Source organism: Hippopotamus amphibius, chromosome 2, assembly GCF_030028045.1.
Source record: "Hippopotamus amphibius kiboko isolate mHipAmp2 chromosome 2, mHipAmp2.hap2, whole genome shotgun sequence".
Taxonomy (NCBI): Eukaryota; Metazoa; Chordata; class Mammalia; order Artiodactyla; family Hippopotamidae; genus Hippopotamus; species Hippopotamus amphibius.
In genome coordinates this window covers 165480296-165495640 of record NC_080187.1, presented here as the reverse complement: position 1 = coordinate 165495640, position 15345 = coordinate 165480296, and the positions used below count along the sequence as shown (strand labels likewise).

The window sequence follows — 15345 nt, the reverse complement described above, 5'->3', positions numbered from 1 at the left end:
GAATGTGGAGTGGCAGCTAATGAGTACAAGGTTTCTTTATGGAGTAATGAAAATTTTCAAAACTTAGATTGTGGTGATGGCTGAACAACTCTGTGAACATCCTAAAAACTACTGAACTTATATACTTCAATGAATGAAACTTATGGTATGTGAGCTGTATCTCCATAAAGACATTAAAATTTTAAAATATATCTGGTAGCTTTCTGAGCCCAAGCACAATGTAAAGCCTTATTTCTTTCACGCTAGTGTCTAAACAACCATTACTATTCTAATTATAGAGTAGTATTATAATTTATTGAAAATACTCTAACAAAAATTTGAAAAATCAAGATGTTAAAATAACTTTAAACTACATGAAATCACTCTCAAATTTTAATTCTGCACACATTTCAGAACTACAGTCATTCTCTTGGCATCAAAACTTAAGATAGATACATTTTTTAAAATGTATTTATTTATTTATTTGGCTGTGCTGGGTCTTAGATGCCGCATGAGATCTCCACTGCTGCATGAGAGATCTCCGCTGCAGCATGGGGATCTTTAGTAGTGGCATGTAGGCTCTTAGCTGCAGCATGCGGGATCTAGTTCCCCGCCCTCTGTATTGGGAGCCCGGAGTCTTAACCACTGGACCACCAGGTAAGTTACAAGATAAAGAAATTTAAAAAGCACCTAAGTAAAAAGTTTATTTATCCATAGCACCAATTAGAGAGAAAAAAAATCTTTAAATCTGAACTCTACATGCTTCAAAAATTGTTAACAGCAGTAACAAAAAGCTAAAGAAATTCATAATACCTGTTATATGACAATGTTAACCTAGAAGTATAGATCATACCTTTTGATTTCTTGTCCTTTTTGCTTAGGAGATTCACCTCCATTCAGGATCTGTTCTAAATTTTTTGTCTCTACGGATCCATTTGGTTCTGAATTAGACAGTCCAAGTAATGATCTTACCCGCTGAGATCGTACATCTAGTATTGTATCTGTATAACCTACTTCCTGAAGATACCTATAAGAGAAAATTAAAAATATTAAATCCCACATATTGTTCATACCTGCAAACTTGTTAAATCAAGATCACATCAAAGAATTTCAGAAAAACCCATAACCCTACAAAATATACTCTTCCTTTTGCCTCAATAACTTTCTTCTCTCTAGACTAGTTACAGTTCCTAAAAAAAAGGCCAATTACAAACCAAAATTTAATTAAGAAAGCATACAGATGGCTAATACTAATTAAGGGCCAATTATCCTGAAGCCTAAAAAGCCCTAGGGCCTTAAAAAGCTTTTAGGAGTTGATGATATAAATTACTTAAAAAAAAAATTTTCCTGAAAGTGGTAAAGGATGAATAGAACTAAACTTCAGAACAATGACACGCTATGTTTAAACCTTGGCTCTTAGCCAGAGGTTGATAGATAGATTAGTTCTCCTCCTAGGATCTAGGATCTCATAGCAGTCCTATAGTCCTGTGGTTCTCAAACTTTGCTTGTTATCTAAACCAGGGTACCTAACGGAGGATTTAGGATGAAACTGAAATAGAAAAAAGGAACTGAATCATGACATAAATACAGATGATGGGCCATCAATGGCTTTGTGTGACAAATTTAAAAATTTCTTCCTAAAGTATTTAACAGGCTAAGGGAAGATGTTAAAAAGAAGCCTTATATGTTGCTGACAAAATAACAAAGGATTTTTAAGTGAAAGCTAAAGACAGGGAGACTGCTTAGGACACTAATACAGCAAGAATTAAAACTGGAGAACAATTAAAAACTGGAAAAGAGGAGGAGGAATGTAAGAAAAATAAGATATAATCTTTGTGACTTGGGTGCACAAGTAAATACGGCAGTAGAATAAAAGAAGATGTAAGAATTTCCGGAATTTTTCAGGTTTCTACCTGGGATGGTTGCATTGTGGTTCTATTCAATTAAATGAAGAATAAATGGTCAGAATCTGGTTGACAGGGTACCTATCAAATAATCATGTAGTAGCTATGAAAGTAATAACATTTATTAGGCACACTGATAAGAAAGGTCAAAAGCTAAGAAGAGATTGGACAGGGTATACAGATTTGGGAGTCATCAGTGTTTGGTGATATTTGAAACCATGGATTTAAATGAAGTTATCCACAGAAAAATCACAAGTAAAAACAGAAAGCCTGGGGACACAAACATCTAAAGGGCTGAAAGAATAAGAGAAACTCTAAGGAAGATTTAAAGAAAGAATCTGAGAAATCAGGGTAAAAAAAGACAGCAGAGAGTAGTTTCATGAAAGTAAGAAAACCAGAGTTTCAAAAAGAGATGAAGAGTTAATGTCAAATATTTCCAAAAGATCAATATGAACAAGAAGGGTCTCATAAATATGTGATAGAAGCTTCAGGGGAATATCAAAATGAAAAACAAACTAGACAGCTGAGAAATGAATAAGGAAAACTATGGAGATAAACTACTCTTAGAGAAAGGTAAGAAGAGACAGGATATAAAGCCAGGCAAGGGGATTAGGCATTTATGAGAGAAATACTGTGCAATTGATTTCTCTATAGCCGCCATACTCTTCTAAAAAAACGTGATCCTCTTTTGGCAAAAAAACTCCCGCCACACTCTAACCATATGGTCTAAATGAGCCATCAAGATCTTAACCCAGGTAAAAACAACCGACTTGTGGGCAGTTATTTGATCAAGTCAAGACAAATTCAATCCAGAGAAATTATTCTGACTAAAATAAGGGATCCCTTGCCATCTGGAGAAAAGCGGTTTTCAGTGGAAAAGAATAAAACTGATACACAGAAGAGCAGAACACCAGAGAATAAGAACATATCCTGTATGTTTCCTCAGTGATACACTAGCTCTTAAGTTTCCAACACTCAGTTAATCAGCATTTCTCTCAAACTCTGCTAGCTACCCCAGCATCCTTCCAGACTATGATCTGTTTTTATTAAAACTTGTTTGAGTTTCAGTCACTAAGAGTTCAGATCGATAAATACCTCTTTGAATGGAACATTAGAAACTGAGATGATGAAGATAAGGTTTAAATACATTTACAGAAAGGAAAGCAAAAAGCGAAGAGAGTTCTCATCTGATAGCCTTCATATTTTCAGTGAAGCAGAACTTGCACTCTAATGAGAGTAAGGGAGAATGGGCTGAGATGTGGCAAAAATTGAGAATATCCACTGAGGGCAATGGGAGCAGGAGGTGACCAGGAATATGGAAAAAGGCTCTATGTAATATTCGGAGAGGAAACCATGAATGTGTAATGGCATTCACACAATTCTGTGATTTTTCTCCAAGAATTAATTAGAAGCAACAGATAGTAAGACTGACTAGGGCTTGGATACTGCAGGCAGGTATAGTAAAATGACTGGTGGGAGGGGCAGTAAGGAGTGGGCAGCAAGAAAGCTAAGGGTACTAGCAAAAGGGTTAAGGATCACGGGGTCCAAGCGGGAGCTAGAGAAACAACAAAAAGAAACAACAAAAAAACCTCACCACAGCAAAAAAACCACAAAATCATACCAACCACAGATAGAGGAGATAAGGAAAATGAAGTAGTCAAGGATCTGAAGATCAAGGTACGGTCAGAGGGCAAATAACATGTGAATTGGAGTAAAAGAAGTGGAATATGAAACTGTCAGATCATGAAATATTCCAGAGGTAGGGCAGTTCTAGGTTATAACAAGATCAAGAGTCTGACCACACTTGAAGGTAAAGATGTCTAGAATTGAGAAAGTTGAATACCTGTAAATTACCTAAGATTTCAGTAGTATGCAAGTACCAAAGTTTTCAAAATATAAGGGAAAAAAACAGATAAAAGACAGTAAGATTTGCCATAGAAGTACTTCTAGCACAGCAAAGAATTCAAACATCAAAAAGGTTCCTTAAAAATTCAAGTAAAAGGATTTAGCAAGCCACCTCTGAAAAGTTTCTGATAACCAGTTAAATTCCTTCCATAAACCAGTCACAGTCTCACTTAAAACCAAATATGTGAATTTTGCAGTGATGGGAATGAGTGTCTGTAAGTATGAACTCCCTATTGTTTCTATTCTGGCCTTCAAAGACATCCAATCTTTAATGACATCCTACTCTATAAATAAGTAAACAACATCATTATGAGAAATGTTTAGAGAAACATTCAGAGGAATGTTGTCACATTGTCCCATTATCATTAAATAATTTTCACTTGCAAAGTGACTGAATATAAACACTTTCATACCTAGATCCTTAAAGAAAGCTGAAAATGAACCATTACTCACTGTCTTAACAGTTGTCTGCCTTGCTTCCACGTTAACTGGCTATTCTGAGGTGCTGTGGGAGCCTCTGTGTCTTTGGTTTCTTCTAAAAATTAACAACAACAACAACAACAACAAAAACAAGACAAGTTTCATACACATTATTTCAACTCTTAATAATACTGCCAAAGTTCTCTTAGGCATAAAGTCCCATAAAAATATACCAAAATATTTTATAAAGGATAGAAGAAAATTAACTTCTATTGAGTGTTCACTGTGGGTCACTCATTTTAAGTGTGCTTATCTTGACAGCCCAAACACTTAGGCACCACCCTCCTCCTTTCCTTAAAATTGGGAAAATTCAAGTGTACATTAACTATTACTACAAGTGATTCAGAAATCAAAAGCCCAGGCTTTGAAATGGAATTTTATTAAAATCAATTTTTTTAACTACCAGAATTCTGCTGAGTTGAATGCGTCTGAAATTAAAAAGAGATATTTACTATTTACATAAACTTTTCAAAATCAACAATGTTAAGAAATTAGATATATATATATAAAACTAGTGAATAACTTAGAGTCTGTATCAGTAGATGCTAAGTCTACCTACAAGACTATACAGTCAATTTCATTTTTAGACCTAAAAGTTAAACCAGGAAATAGTTTGTACTATATGTAAAAAGTCATACTTTATTTTAAAAGTTAATAAATAGTGTAACTTCAGGTGAGTTAAGCTCTCAACAAGTATCTCCAGAGTGATATTTAAAACTATTTACTGGCACTAGTGACAGAGAAATATTTTCCTATAATTTCCCATTATAAAAATTAAGATAAAGCAAAGAATACAAGGCCATAGAAGATTAGCCCTCACACTGAATGTTGAGAACTCTTATCATGGCTTAGAGTCATTAGGCTCCTAGACTCCTCAGAGTCACGTGAACAAAGAGTTATTGGTAGCAATTCAAATATTCTCTGCAGGCATTACTTCTCTAACCCTAACAGCCCATTATTAACATCTTCTCATTCATCCCCTGCATGTAGAAATATCTGTAACTCCTAGAAATAGCTATCTCATTCTAATAGCCCCCATTTTTTTATTTACAATGTTTCTATTTATACCATTTTATTTTAAAATCACATATAACACATAATCACTGGCAAAAAAATGAATTTAAAAAAAAGAAAAAATACAACTGTCCAAAATCCTATCACCAAGTGTTAATATTTGAGATTTTATCATTCCATATTTTCCATCTGAAAATAACATACATCGGCTTCTCCCCTCATTAAAAAAGGCTGAAGTGCGTGTACTGCACTACAAGCTGCTTTCAACACAATGTATTTTGAACATTCCATGGCAATAAATATAGATTAACATCATATAAAATAATTACATAATATTTTATAGAAAGTATATACCTATTTTATTTAACTAGTCCCCTAATGTTGAAATTTATTTCCATTTTTCACTATTATAATGTTGCTAAGGATATTCTTAAAGTACATTCCTAAGCATAGAGCTCAGTGAATTTTTGAACACACCCATGTAACCAGTAACTGGATGAAGAAATAAAACATCATCAGCACCCCCAAAAACTTTCATCGTGCCCTTTTCCAACTCACTAGATACTCCTAAAAGGATATCAACAGTACCCTGATTTTTAAACACTAGCTAGGTTATTTTTTGAATTTGATATATATGAAATCATTTAAATCAATTTTCACTTTTATGTGACCCACCCATGCTGTCAGGTTTAGTTATAATTTATTCACTTTTCTGGCTAAACAGCATTTCCTTACACTAAAATATTACAATATGTTTATCTATCAGTGAAGAACACGTGAGTTGTTTCCAGTTTTTTACTATTAAAAGTAATGATGCTATGAACATTCTTACACAAGCCTTGCAATGAACATTTTAAGGAGCGGAATTACTGGGCCACAGGGCATGTTATGTTCCTTTAGTAATGCAGTTATTCCCCACTTTTCTAAAGCTCTCTTTACGCCACCTCACTTTTATGAAAGACCTACATTCAGTACCTGTTTTCGCTAGCCCAAGTGAAAAAATTCTGAGAATTTTTTCTTTTTATGAAAAGGCGAGAAGAAAAAATAGCCTTCAGCATTTGCTCTGCAGTGAACCATTAAAACAGTGGCAGCACGCACTCCCAAGCAGTGAGAGAGGCACCACCAAGCTCAGTCTCAAGCCCCACAGCTTTGAACTGTGGCTGTTACCGTCCTGTGCTTTATCTTGACTTATTTTGTGCATCATTAGCAAGATGTGTCCAAATGTAAACTGCATCTCTGTTTTATGTCATTTTGGCTTATGAACAGGAATGCTCTCCTTTCGGATAGTGGGGGAAACTTCTACTGACAAATCACTTTCAGAGCAGTTTTATCAATTCAGAATTCCAACACCAGTAGTTGTGGCTCCTGGGCTCAGTAGTTTCAGTTGATTCACATTTTCAGCAACATCTGACTTTTTCTTTTGTGTTTTCACCATTGTGGTAGGTGCCTAACCGTACTGTGCTGTGGTTTCAAGCTGTATTTCCCCAATAACTAAATCATTTGAGCAGCACTTTATATGCTTATTGGCCATTTGGATATCCTCTTTTGTTGGCAGCTTTTCAGGTTTTTTGTCCATATTTCTACCTTGTAGATTTTTTCCCCCTAAATGCAGGAAATAGGAGCTCTTTACGGATTTGGATACATCCCCTTTTACAGAGTTAAGTTTAGGATATATATACTGGTATTACTAGGACAAGGGTATAGAAACACATGTATCTTGTACTTTCAAAACAGTATTTTGTACATTTTCTCTTTTCTACATTTTGATTTAAGTGTATAAAAGGCAACACTGATCCATTTAATGTTTATCTCTAACTATACTTTGATGTAAATAATTTTATCCCATTGTTTGCATGGTGTATTTTTGCCCATTCCATTGTTTGTTCTCCACTAAACATCCTGAGTAGTTTTTCTACATCAGTAAAAAATAATCTACTTTATTATTATTGTGTCTCCTATAAATAAAATACTTGGATGTTATTTTATTCTTCAATTTAAGGAAGTTTTGATAGTTAAGTTTATACAGATAAAAACAGACTTGTTTTTATCTCATTTCAGTTGTGGGCAGAAGAGGTTACCTGTTAATGGTTTTCCTTTATACCAACTTGCACCAAGACGAGTTAACCAATTCTGACTCTAACTCCAGGAACAATAGGCCTGCAACTAGCTTGCTTCCTCACATTTACACAGACCAAGTTAGAGGGACAGCCCTCAAGTTATAGAAAGTGGGGGATTCCCTGGCAGGCCAGTGGTTAGGACTTGGTGCTTTCACTGCGGTGGCCCAGGTTCAATACCTGGTCTGGGAACTAAGATCCTGCAAGCCACAAGGTGCAGCCAAAAAGAAAGACAGACAGAAAGAAAAAGAAAGACAGAAAGAGATTGCTTATTTTCTGAATATTCTAGCTAAATGAGAAAAGAAAATGAGTTGAAGTAAAGCTATGAAACCATCAGGTCTTCTCTGTGGTAAAACCACTGTACTCTGGGACCGCTACAGTAAACATGGTCCGAAATACACAGATCTTCCATCTTTTTTATCATTTATTTTTGCTTTTCCAAGGAGGGGACCATAATATTTTCCCCTAGTATCACAGTGAGTCTTCGTAACCACTTAAAAGCTAGATCAAAAGCACCTCATGCCACTTCTATCTTGGTCTCTTTATTTTATATATGACAACTAGAAAAATATGGTTGTGGTGCTAAAATTGGTAAGTGGGGAAAACCTAAAAATAAATCCACTGCAGGTTGTACATACAGGCAGTTTCTGCCAAGTTTTAAATACTTAATATTAAACTAAAAACCAATTAACTAAATTTTAAAGATTTACTGTAATATTTAACTTTAAAAAAAGCCACGTTTGTTTTACTTTCTCTACCATATATGCTTTTGACTTTATTAGGAATGGAAAGAAACTGTTCATCAGATACTACTCTTACACTACTTTAGTAAAGAGCAAGGCCAATTGGAGACAATGTTTTCCTTCTCTTATGTTTATCACACTGCCTCTGTAGTTTCCAAATTCAAATTTCCAATTTCTTTAGGACTAAACTGAGTTAATCACAGCTTCTCTAGAAGAAAAAAAAACTTTCTAATAATACAAAATTATGCTTATATAGAATTGGATAAGAACTGTCTATGGGTTACTCATTACCATCCACTTCTAATTACAACCAAAAATATACCCAGTTTTACATAGGTCTCAAAATAAGAAAAATAAGACAAATAACCTCGGGACTGATTATGTAGATGAGACTTGATACTTACGTTTATTCACTTATTATTTTCCCCCAAATTCTGGACAGTATTACAGTAGTCAACCACCTAATTAACTAAGGCTATCAAAGCAAAATGGGGGTAAAGAGAACACGTTTGTTACATAAAAATGAGTTTAAACCAGTCCTTCTTGAATTGGGGCCAGGGAGGGGGGGTGGCGAGATAAACAGAAGAATCAAGTTTACCTGATTCAAAGGTTGGCATTTTCAAATCACCTTGGTTCAGTTCTGTGCCATATTTTAACTTGTGATATTTTGCCCTGAAAATTTAATAATAAATTGTTGAAGGAAAACAAAAATTTTTTTCTACACAGTTAAATAACTACTAGTATATATTTCTCCAATAACAAAGCATAACATGAATGTCTGTTTCTTTAAATTTTAGTTGCAAAAGAAGTTGGAGAAGAAAAAAATTCTATGTAAAAGGAAAAAAATAAGATAAACTACCGAACTAAGATATACACCCAAGTAAAGATAAATTTTTTCTAATCTGTTAAAAAAAAAATTCAAAAATTAGACTCTACAATAAAAGATATTATTTCAATTTAAAGATTTTAATCTTTTTTTCTTTTCCCATATAAGAATCAAACCAAAACATCAACCTGTATTTTGGGCAAACCTTTGTATCTTTCAAAAGACTTTCAAATACAGCGTACAGTAATACACAAGAGAATAATATTGTTCTACTGTATTTTATTCATATAAGAAAATGAGGGACACATACCTTTCCTGTTTTAATGCATATTCTAACATCTTTATTCTTCTTACTAAATCCTTCTTTAAGTTTTCTTGACCTTTTCTTTCTCCTTGCAAAAATGCTATCCGGGCCTAAAAATATAAAAAGTTCATTTATTTTCATTTTTTCTTAACTATACAAAGGAAATTGAAAAAAGGAAAACAATAAATGTAAAATTCTGTACTTTTATTCATGACAGCAAGATTTAAAATTCATAAAAGCAGCTGACCAAATTTTCTTTTGTTAGACAATACAATCTCTTTAAAATAATTATAATTATAAATTAGCTATTTGCTTATAATCCTTATGGTCTCTAATATTAAGTTTTACATAATTTTGAAAGGAAATTTTATACGTAAAAATTGTACCTAATTCCTAACAAGTCACAAAGAACTAAAAAATATTATATTCACAAGTAGATATATATTTTTGCTCAAGTTAGACACTGGCTGTTTAAAAAACAGTAATATTACCTCAAAATAATTTCTTTCATGAAAAATTTAAAAATTTATAATCTTTTCCATTCTACCCACCGCACTCCAAATTGTTTCATCTCTTGAAACAATTATCCAGAGTACTGCAAATAGTTCAAGTTAAGCCACTTTAAAGTTCAATAAACTCACTAGTTTCTGTTGTCATTTTCTACATTAAAAGAATTTTTTTTTCCTTTTAATTGCCTTATTTCCTCAGAGAGACAATTCTCCATCCTTTTGTGGCTCTTTCCAGCATGTCAGCCTCCTTTATCCACTCCACACTAAAGAGTAATGTCTAAGGAGACTGGCATCTATGTGGGGATATTTGCCGTTATAAACATGTTTACAATAAAATTAACTTTCATGCTCTTGCCAAGATGACCAATAGGTGTATCTGTTCATTGAGAGAAAGTAAGCTATTTTGTAAGCTAAATTATGGTTGATATTTTAAAATTTTTAAAAAATCTCAGTGAACATGGAATCAGAACAAATGAATTCATCCAGATGATTTTAACACACTACGTTTGGGAAATTCAAATGAAATCACTCACAACTCTGTAAGACCTGAGAAATTATACACAGTTACATAATACCTAGTCTACATACAAGTTTCAAAACAAAAATAAAGATCTAGGAGCAATGGTAAAGATTCAGAACCTAATAATAGCCTAAGATACTAAAGAGAAAAGTAGCACTTCTGACTCTCTTAAGCTATGGAGCAAAGGTAAAATGTCAATTTCATTATACAGCTTCAAGAAATTCTGATTGAGGGTTTTCTCCTGTATTGGCTTAAAAAAAAAAAAAACCCAAACGTGAAACATACTACAGAACCTTTATGTGAATCCAACTTCCAGATCTCAGAAGTATTTTACAATTAGTGGCAGAAAAAAGAAAAAAGCTCATTTTATCTTGCTTCTTAAGAAGTACTGGACTTCCCTGGTGGTCCAGTGGTTAAGACTCTGTGCTCCTAATGCAGGGGACCGGGGTTCAATCCCTAGTCAGAGAACTAGATCCCACATGCCACAACAACCAAAAAAATTAAACCAAAACAAAAAGACCCCAAAGATCCCACATGCCACAGCAAAGATCACGCACGTAGCAATGAAGATCCCATGTGCCACAACTAAGACTCAGTGCAGGCAAATAAATAAATTAATTAATTAAATAAATAAATATTAACACACATACACACAACAACAAAAAAAAGGAAGAAGTAGTAACCAGTGATTTTTCTGGTTGAGAAAGGCACTGCAAACTAAGTACAAGTCATAGCGTCCTCTAAGGCAGTGTTCCCCAGCCTTTTTGGTGCCAGGGACTAGTTTCATGGAAGACAATTTTCCCACAGACTGGGGGTAGGCGTCTGGGGTGGGGGGTGGGGGTGTGTGGATATGGTTCAGGTGGTGATGTGAGGCTGTAATGAGGCATGGAGAGCAATGGGGAGCTGCAGATGAATCTTCGCTGGCTCGCCTGTCACTCAACTCCTGTTGTGTGGCCCCGTACCTATCCATGGCCTGGCGGTTGGGGATCCCTGCTCTAAGGAATTAAAAAAAATAAAAAATAAAGAATAAAGGACTATAATCCTTCCTATATGAATCTTATACTGCTGTGAGAATTCATTTTCACTTCTTTCTTTGGCATTTTGGTATTAAAAATCATCCATATCTAGAGAATCCAGTAAATTAAATAAAGAAACACAAATACATGTAAAATAGCAAGAATCCCAAAGCAACTTCTGAACAGGAGCTGAAGGAAGATAATTCACAAAGACACAAGACACGGAAATGGTAAGAATTCATTAAAATGAAACCTTAAAAGGACATAGTCTAACACAAAACATCTGGAGAGAAGGGTAAAAAGCAGGTAACAACAGAAAAGTTATGATTTACTGGAACTGATCTTTATGACCTGTACAGACTAAAAAGGTAAAGATTATGTCTGACAGTGATAATAAGGACTAACTAAATAACAGATTTGGCTTTTAGTAAACTATCATGGACAACAGGCTTTTCGATTGTTTTTACAAGTCATAATGCATCATTAATAGCATCATCTTTACAAACAAACATTTTAAAAAGTAACCACAAAAATCATATTTACTATAGCATCAAAAAAAAAAAAAGTACCTAGTAATAAACCAAAGATGTGCAAAATCTCTGCATGGAAAATTTAAAACGTAAATGGAGACATAAAAGATAACCTAAATGGACTAGCAAATTCACTATGGAAAAAATCAATTTTCACACAAACTGACCAAAACAGTTAATGTAATTCCAATAAATTCCCCAAGTGTGTGTGTATAATTTGACAAGCTGATAATGAAAACATCTGAAATATTTTAAGAATTACCAAAATGTGACACAGAGACATAGAGGGAGGAAATGCTACTGGGAAAATGGTGCCAAAAGACCTGCTTGACAAAGAGTTGCCACAAACCTTCAATATGCATTAATTTAAAACACAATATCTGCAAATCGCAATACAATGAGGTATGCCTGCAAAGCTTTTACAATATACCTCTTCACAATCTTAGATTAAGGAAAAGACTTCCTGAATAGGATAAAGATACTAACAATGAAGAAAAAGATGGATAAATTCACTACAATTAAAAAACTTTCTGTTCAAGATAAAGCAGGGACTGGCAACCTACTTGTTTTTGGACAGCCCCAGAGTGAAAAATGGTTAAAAAAAAAAAAAAAGAACAAAATTAGAATAGGCAACACAGACCCAATGTGACCTGCAAGGCCTAGTATATTTACTATTAAAGTTTACAAATCTTCTACATTAATATCAGAAAAAATAGACTATACGAAAAAGTTTAAAGAGACAAAGCACATTATATACTAATAAAAGGTTCAATACAGCAAAAAAAATAATTATAAATATTTACATACCCAATGAGACCATCAAAATATGACACAAAAATTGACAGAATTAAAGGGAGAAATAGTTCAATAATAATAACTGGAGACTTCGATATCCCACTCTCAATAACACAGACGAACCAGACCAAAAATAAGGAAACAGAGGACTTGAACAACTCAATAAGCCAACTAGATCTAACAGACATATATGAATCACTCCACCCAACAACACCAACAACTACAGAATACACATTCTTTGCAAGTATACATGAGATATTCTCAAAGATAGGCTTTACGTTAGGACACAAATCAAGTCTAATCACTTTTTCATTCTTCTTTTTGGCTGCATCAGGTCTTAGCTGTGGCACAAGGGATCTTCACTGAGGCATGTGGGATTTTTCATTGTGGTGTGCAGGCTTCTTTCTAGTTGTGGCTCTCCATCTTCTCTCTAGCTGTGGCACACAGATTCTTTCTTTCTCTAGTTGTGGTGCATGGGCTCCAGCACATGGGCTCTGCAGTTGTGGCGCACGGGCTCCAGAGAGTGTGGGCTCTCAGTTTGTGGCACGTGGGCCCTCTCGATGAGGCACACAAGCTCAGTAGTTGTGACACAAGGGCTTAGTTGCCCAGCATATGGGATCTTAGTTCCCCCACCAGGGATGGAGGCTGCGTCCCCTGCATTGGAAGGAGGATTCTTTACCACTGGAGCACCAGGGAAGTCCTAAGTCTAATCAATTTTAAAACATAAATATCATTTTAAAAAATCTATTGTGATCACAATGGATGAAGTTAGAAATCAATAACAGAAAACTTGCAAACCCCACAAATTTGTGGAAATTAAACAATACATTCTTAAGCAATAGAACAAAGAAATCATAAGGAAAATCAGAAAATACTGAGAGAGAGGAATGAAAACGAAAACATAGCTTACCAAAACTTATGGGACATAAAAAAAGCAGGGTTAAATGAATAATTTATAGCTATAAAGGCTTATGTTAAAAAGCAAGGAAGAAATCAAATACATAACTTTACAACTGAAAGAATTTCAGAAAAAGAATAAATTTAACCCAAAGCTAGCAAAAGGAAAGAAAGAATAAAGATTAAAGCACAGAAACAAAAATAAAGATGAGAATAACAACAGAAAAAATCTATAAAATCAGAACTCAGATGAGAGACTACTACAAGCAACTATATGCCAATAAATTGGACAACCTGGAAAAAATGGATAAATTCTTAGAAAAATACAATCTTCCAAGACTGAACCAGGACAAGTACGGAAATTGAGACTGTCATTAAAAATCTCCCAACACACAAAAGCCCAGGGCCAGATGGATTCACAGGCAAATTCTATCACTTAGAAAAGAGCTAACATCTATCCTTCTCAAACTCTTCCAAAATATAGCAGAAGGAGGAACACTCCCAAACTCATTCTACGAGGCCACCATCACCCTGATACCAAAACCAGGCAAAGATGTCACAAAAAAAGAACATTACAGGACAACATCACTGATGAATACAGACGCAAAAATCCTCAACAAAACAGAAGCTAACAGAATCCAACAGCACATAAAAAAAATCATACACCATGATCAAATAGGGTTTATCCCTGGGATGCAAGGATTCTTCAATATATGCAAATCAATGTGATACATCATATCAACAAATTGAAGGATAAAAACCATATGATCCTCTCAATAGATGTGGAAAAAGCTTTTGACAAAATTCAACATGCATTTATGATAAAAACGCTCCAGAAAATGGGCATAGAAGGAAATTACCTCAACATAATAAAAGCCATATATGACAAACCAAAAACCAACATCGTTCTAAATGGGGAAAAACTGAAAGCATTCCCTCTAAGAACAGGAACAAAACAAGGGTGTCCACTCTCATCATTATTATTCAACACAGTTTTGGAAGTTTTAGCCACAGCAATCAGAGAAGAGAATGAAATAAAAGGAATCCAAATTGGAAAAGAAGTAAGATTGTCACTCTTTGCAGGTGACATGATATTATATATAGAAAACCCTAAAGACTCTACCAGAAAACTGCTAGCACTAATTGATGAATTTAGTAAAGTAGCAGGATACAAAACTAATGTGCAGAAATCTCTTGCATTTCTATACACTAACAATGAAAGAGCAGAAAGAGAAATTAAGCAAACTCTCCCATTTACCATTGCAACAAAAAGAAGAAAATACCTAGGAATCAACCTGCCTAAGGAGGCAAAAGACTTGTATGCAGAAAACTATAAGACACTGATGAAAGAAATCAAAGACAATACAAACAGATGGAGAGACATATGATGCTCCTGGATTGGAAGAATCAACACTGTGAAAATGATTGTACTACCCAAAGCAATTTACAGATTCAGTGCAATCCCTATCAAATTACCAAAGGCATTTTTCATAGAACTAGAACAAGAAATCTTAACATTTGTATGGAAACGCAAAAGATCCCGAGTAGCCAAAGCAATCTTGAGAAGGAAAGAGAGAGTCGGTGGAATTAGGCTTCCTGACTTCAAACTATACTACAAGGCCACAGTGATCAAGACAGTATGGTACTGGCACAAAAACAGAAAGGAAGATCAATGGAACAGAATAGAGAACTCAGAGGTAAACCCAAGCACACATGAGCACCTTATCTTTGACAAAGGAGGAAAGAATATACACTTGAAAAAAGACAGCCTCTTCAATAAGTGGTGCCGGGAAAATTGGACAGCTACAT

General features: G+C 34.5%; 1 protein-coding gene across 3 annotated transcripts in view; it reads right to left on the bottom strand.

Moving 5' to 3' along the window:
* Window positions 1-15345, bottom strand: part of STRN3 (striatin 3) — a 122900-nt gene that overhangs the window by 47174 nt on the left and 60381 nt on the right. For all 3 annotated transcript variants that reach the window (XM_057720923.1, XM_057720921.1, XM_057720922.1), the window contains exons 2-5: window positions 9276-9379; window positions 8738-8811; window positions 4242-4323; window positions 833-1006 (exon numbers count right to left, since the gene is read on the bottom strand). In XM_057720923.1, the coding sequence (XP_057576906.1) occupies window positions 833-1006; window positions 4242-4323; window positions 8738-8811; window positions 9276-9379 (434 nt within the window). The remainder of the gene's footprint in view (window positions 1-832; window positions 1007-4241; window positions 4324-8737; window positions 8812-9275; window positions 9380-15345) is intronic.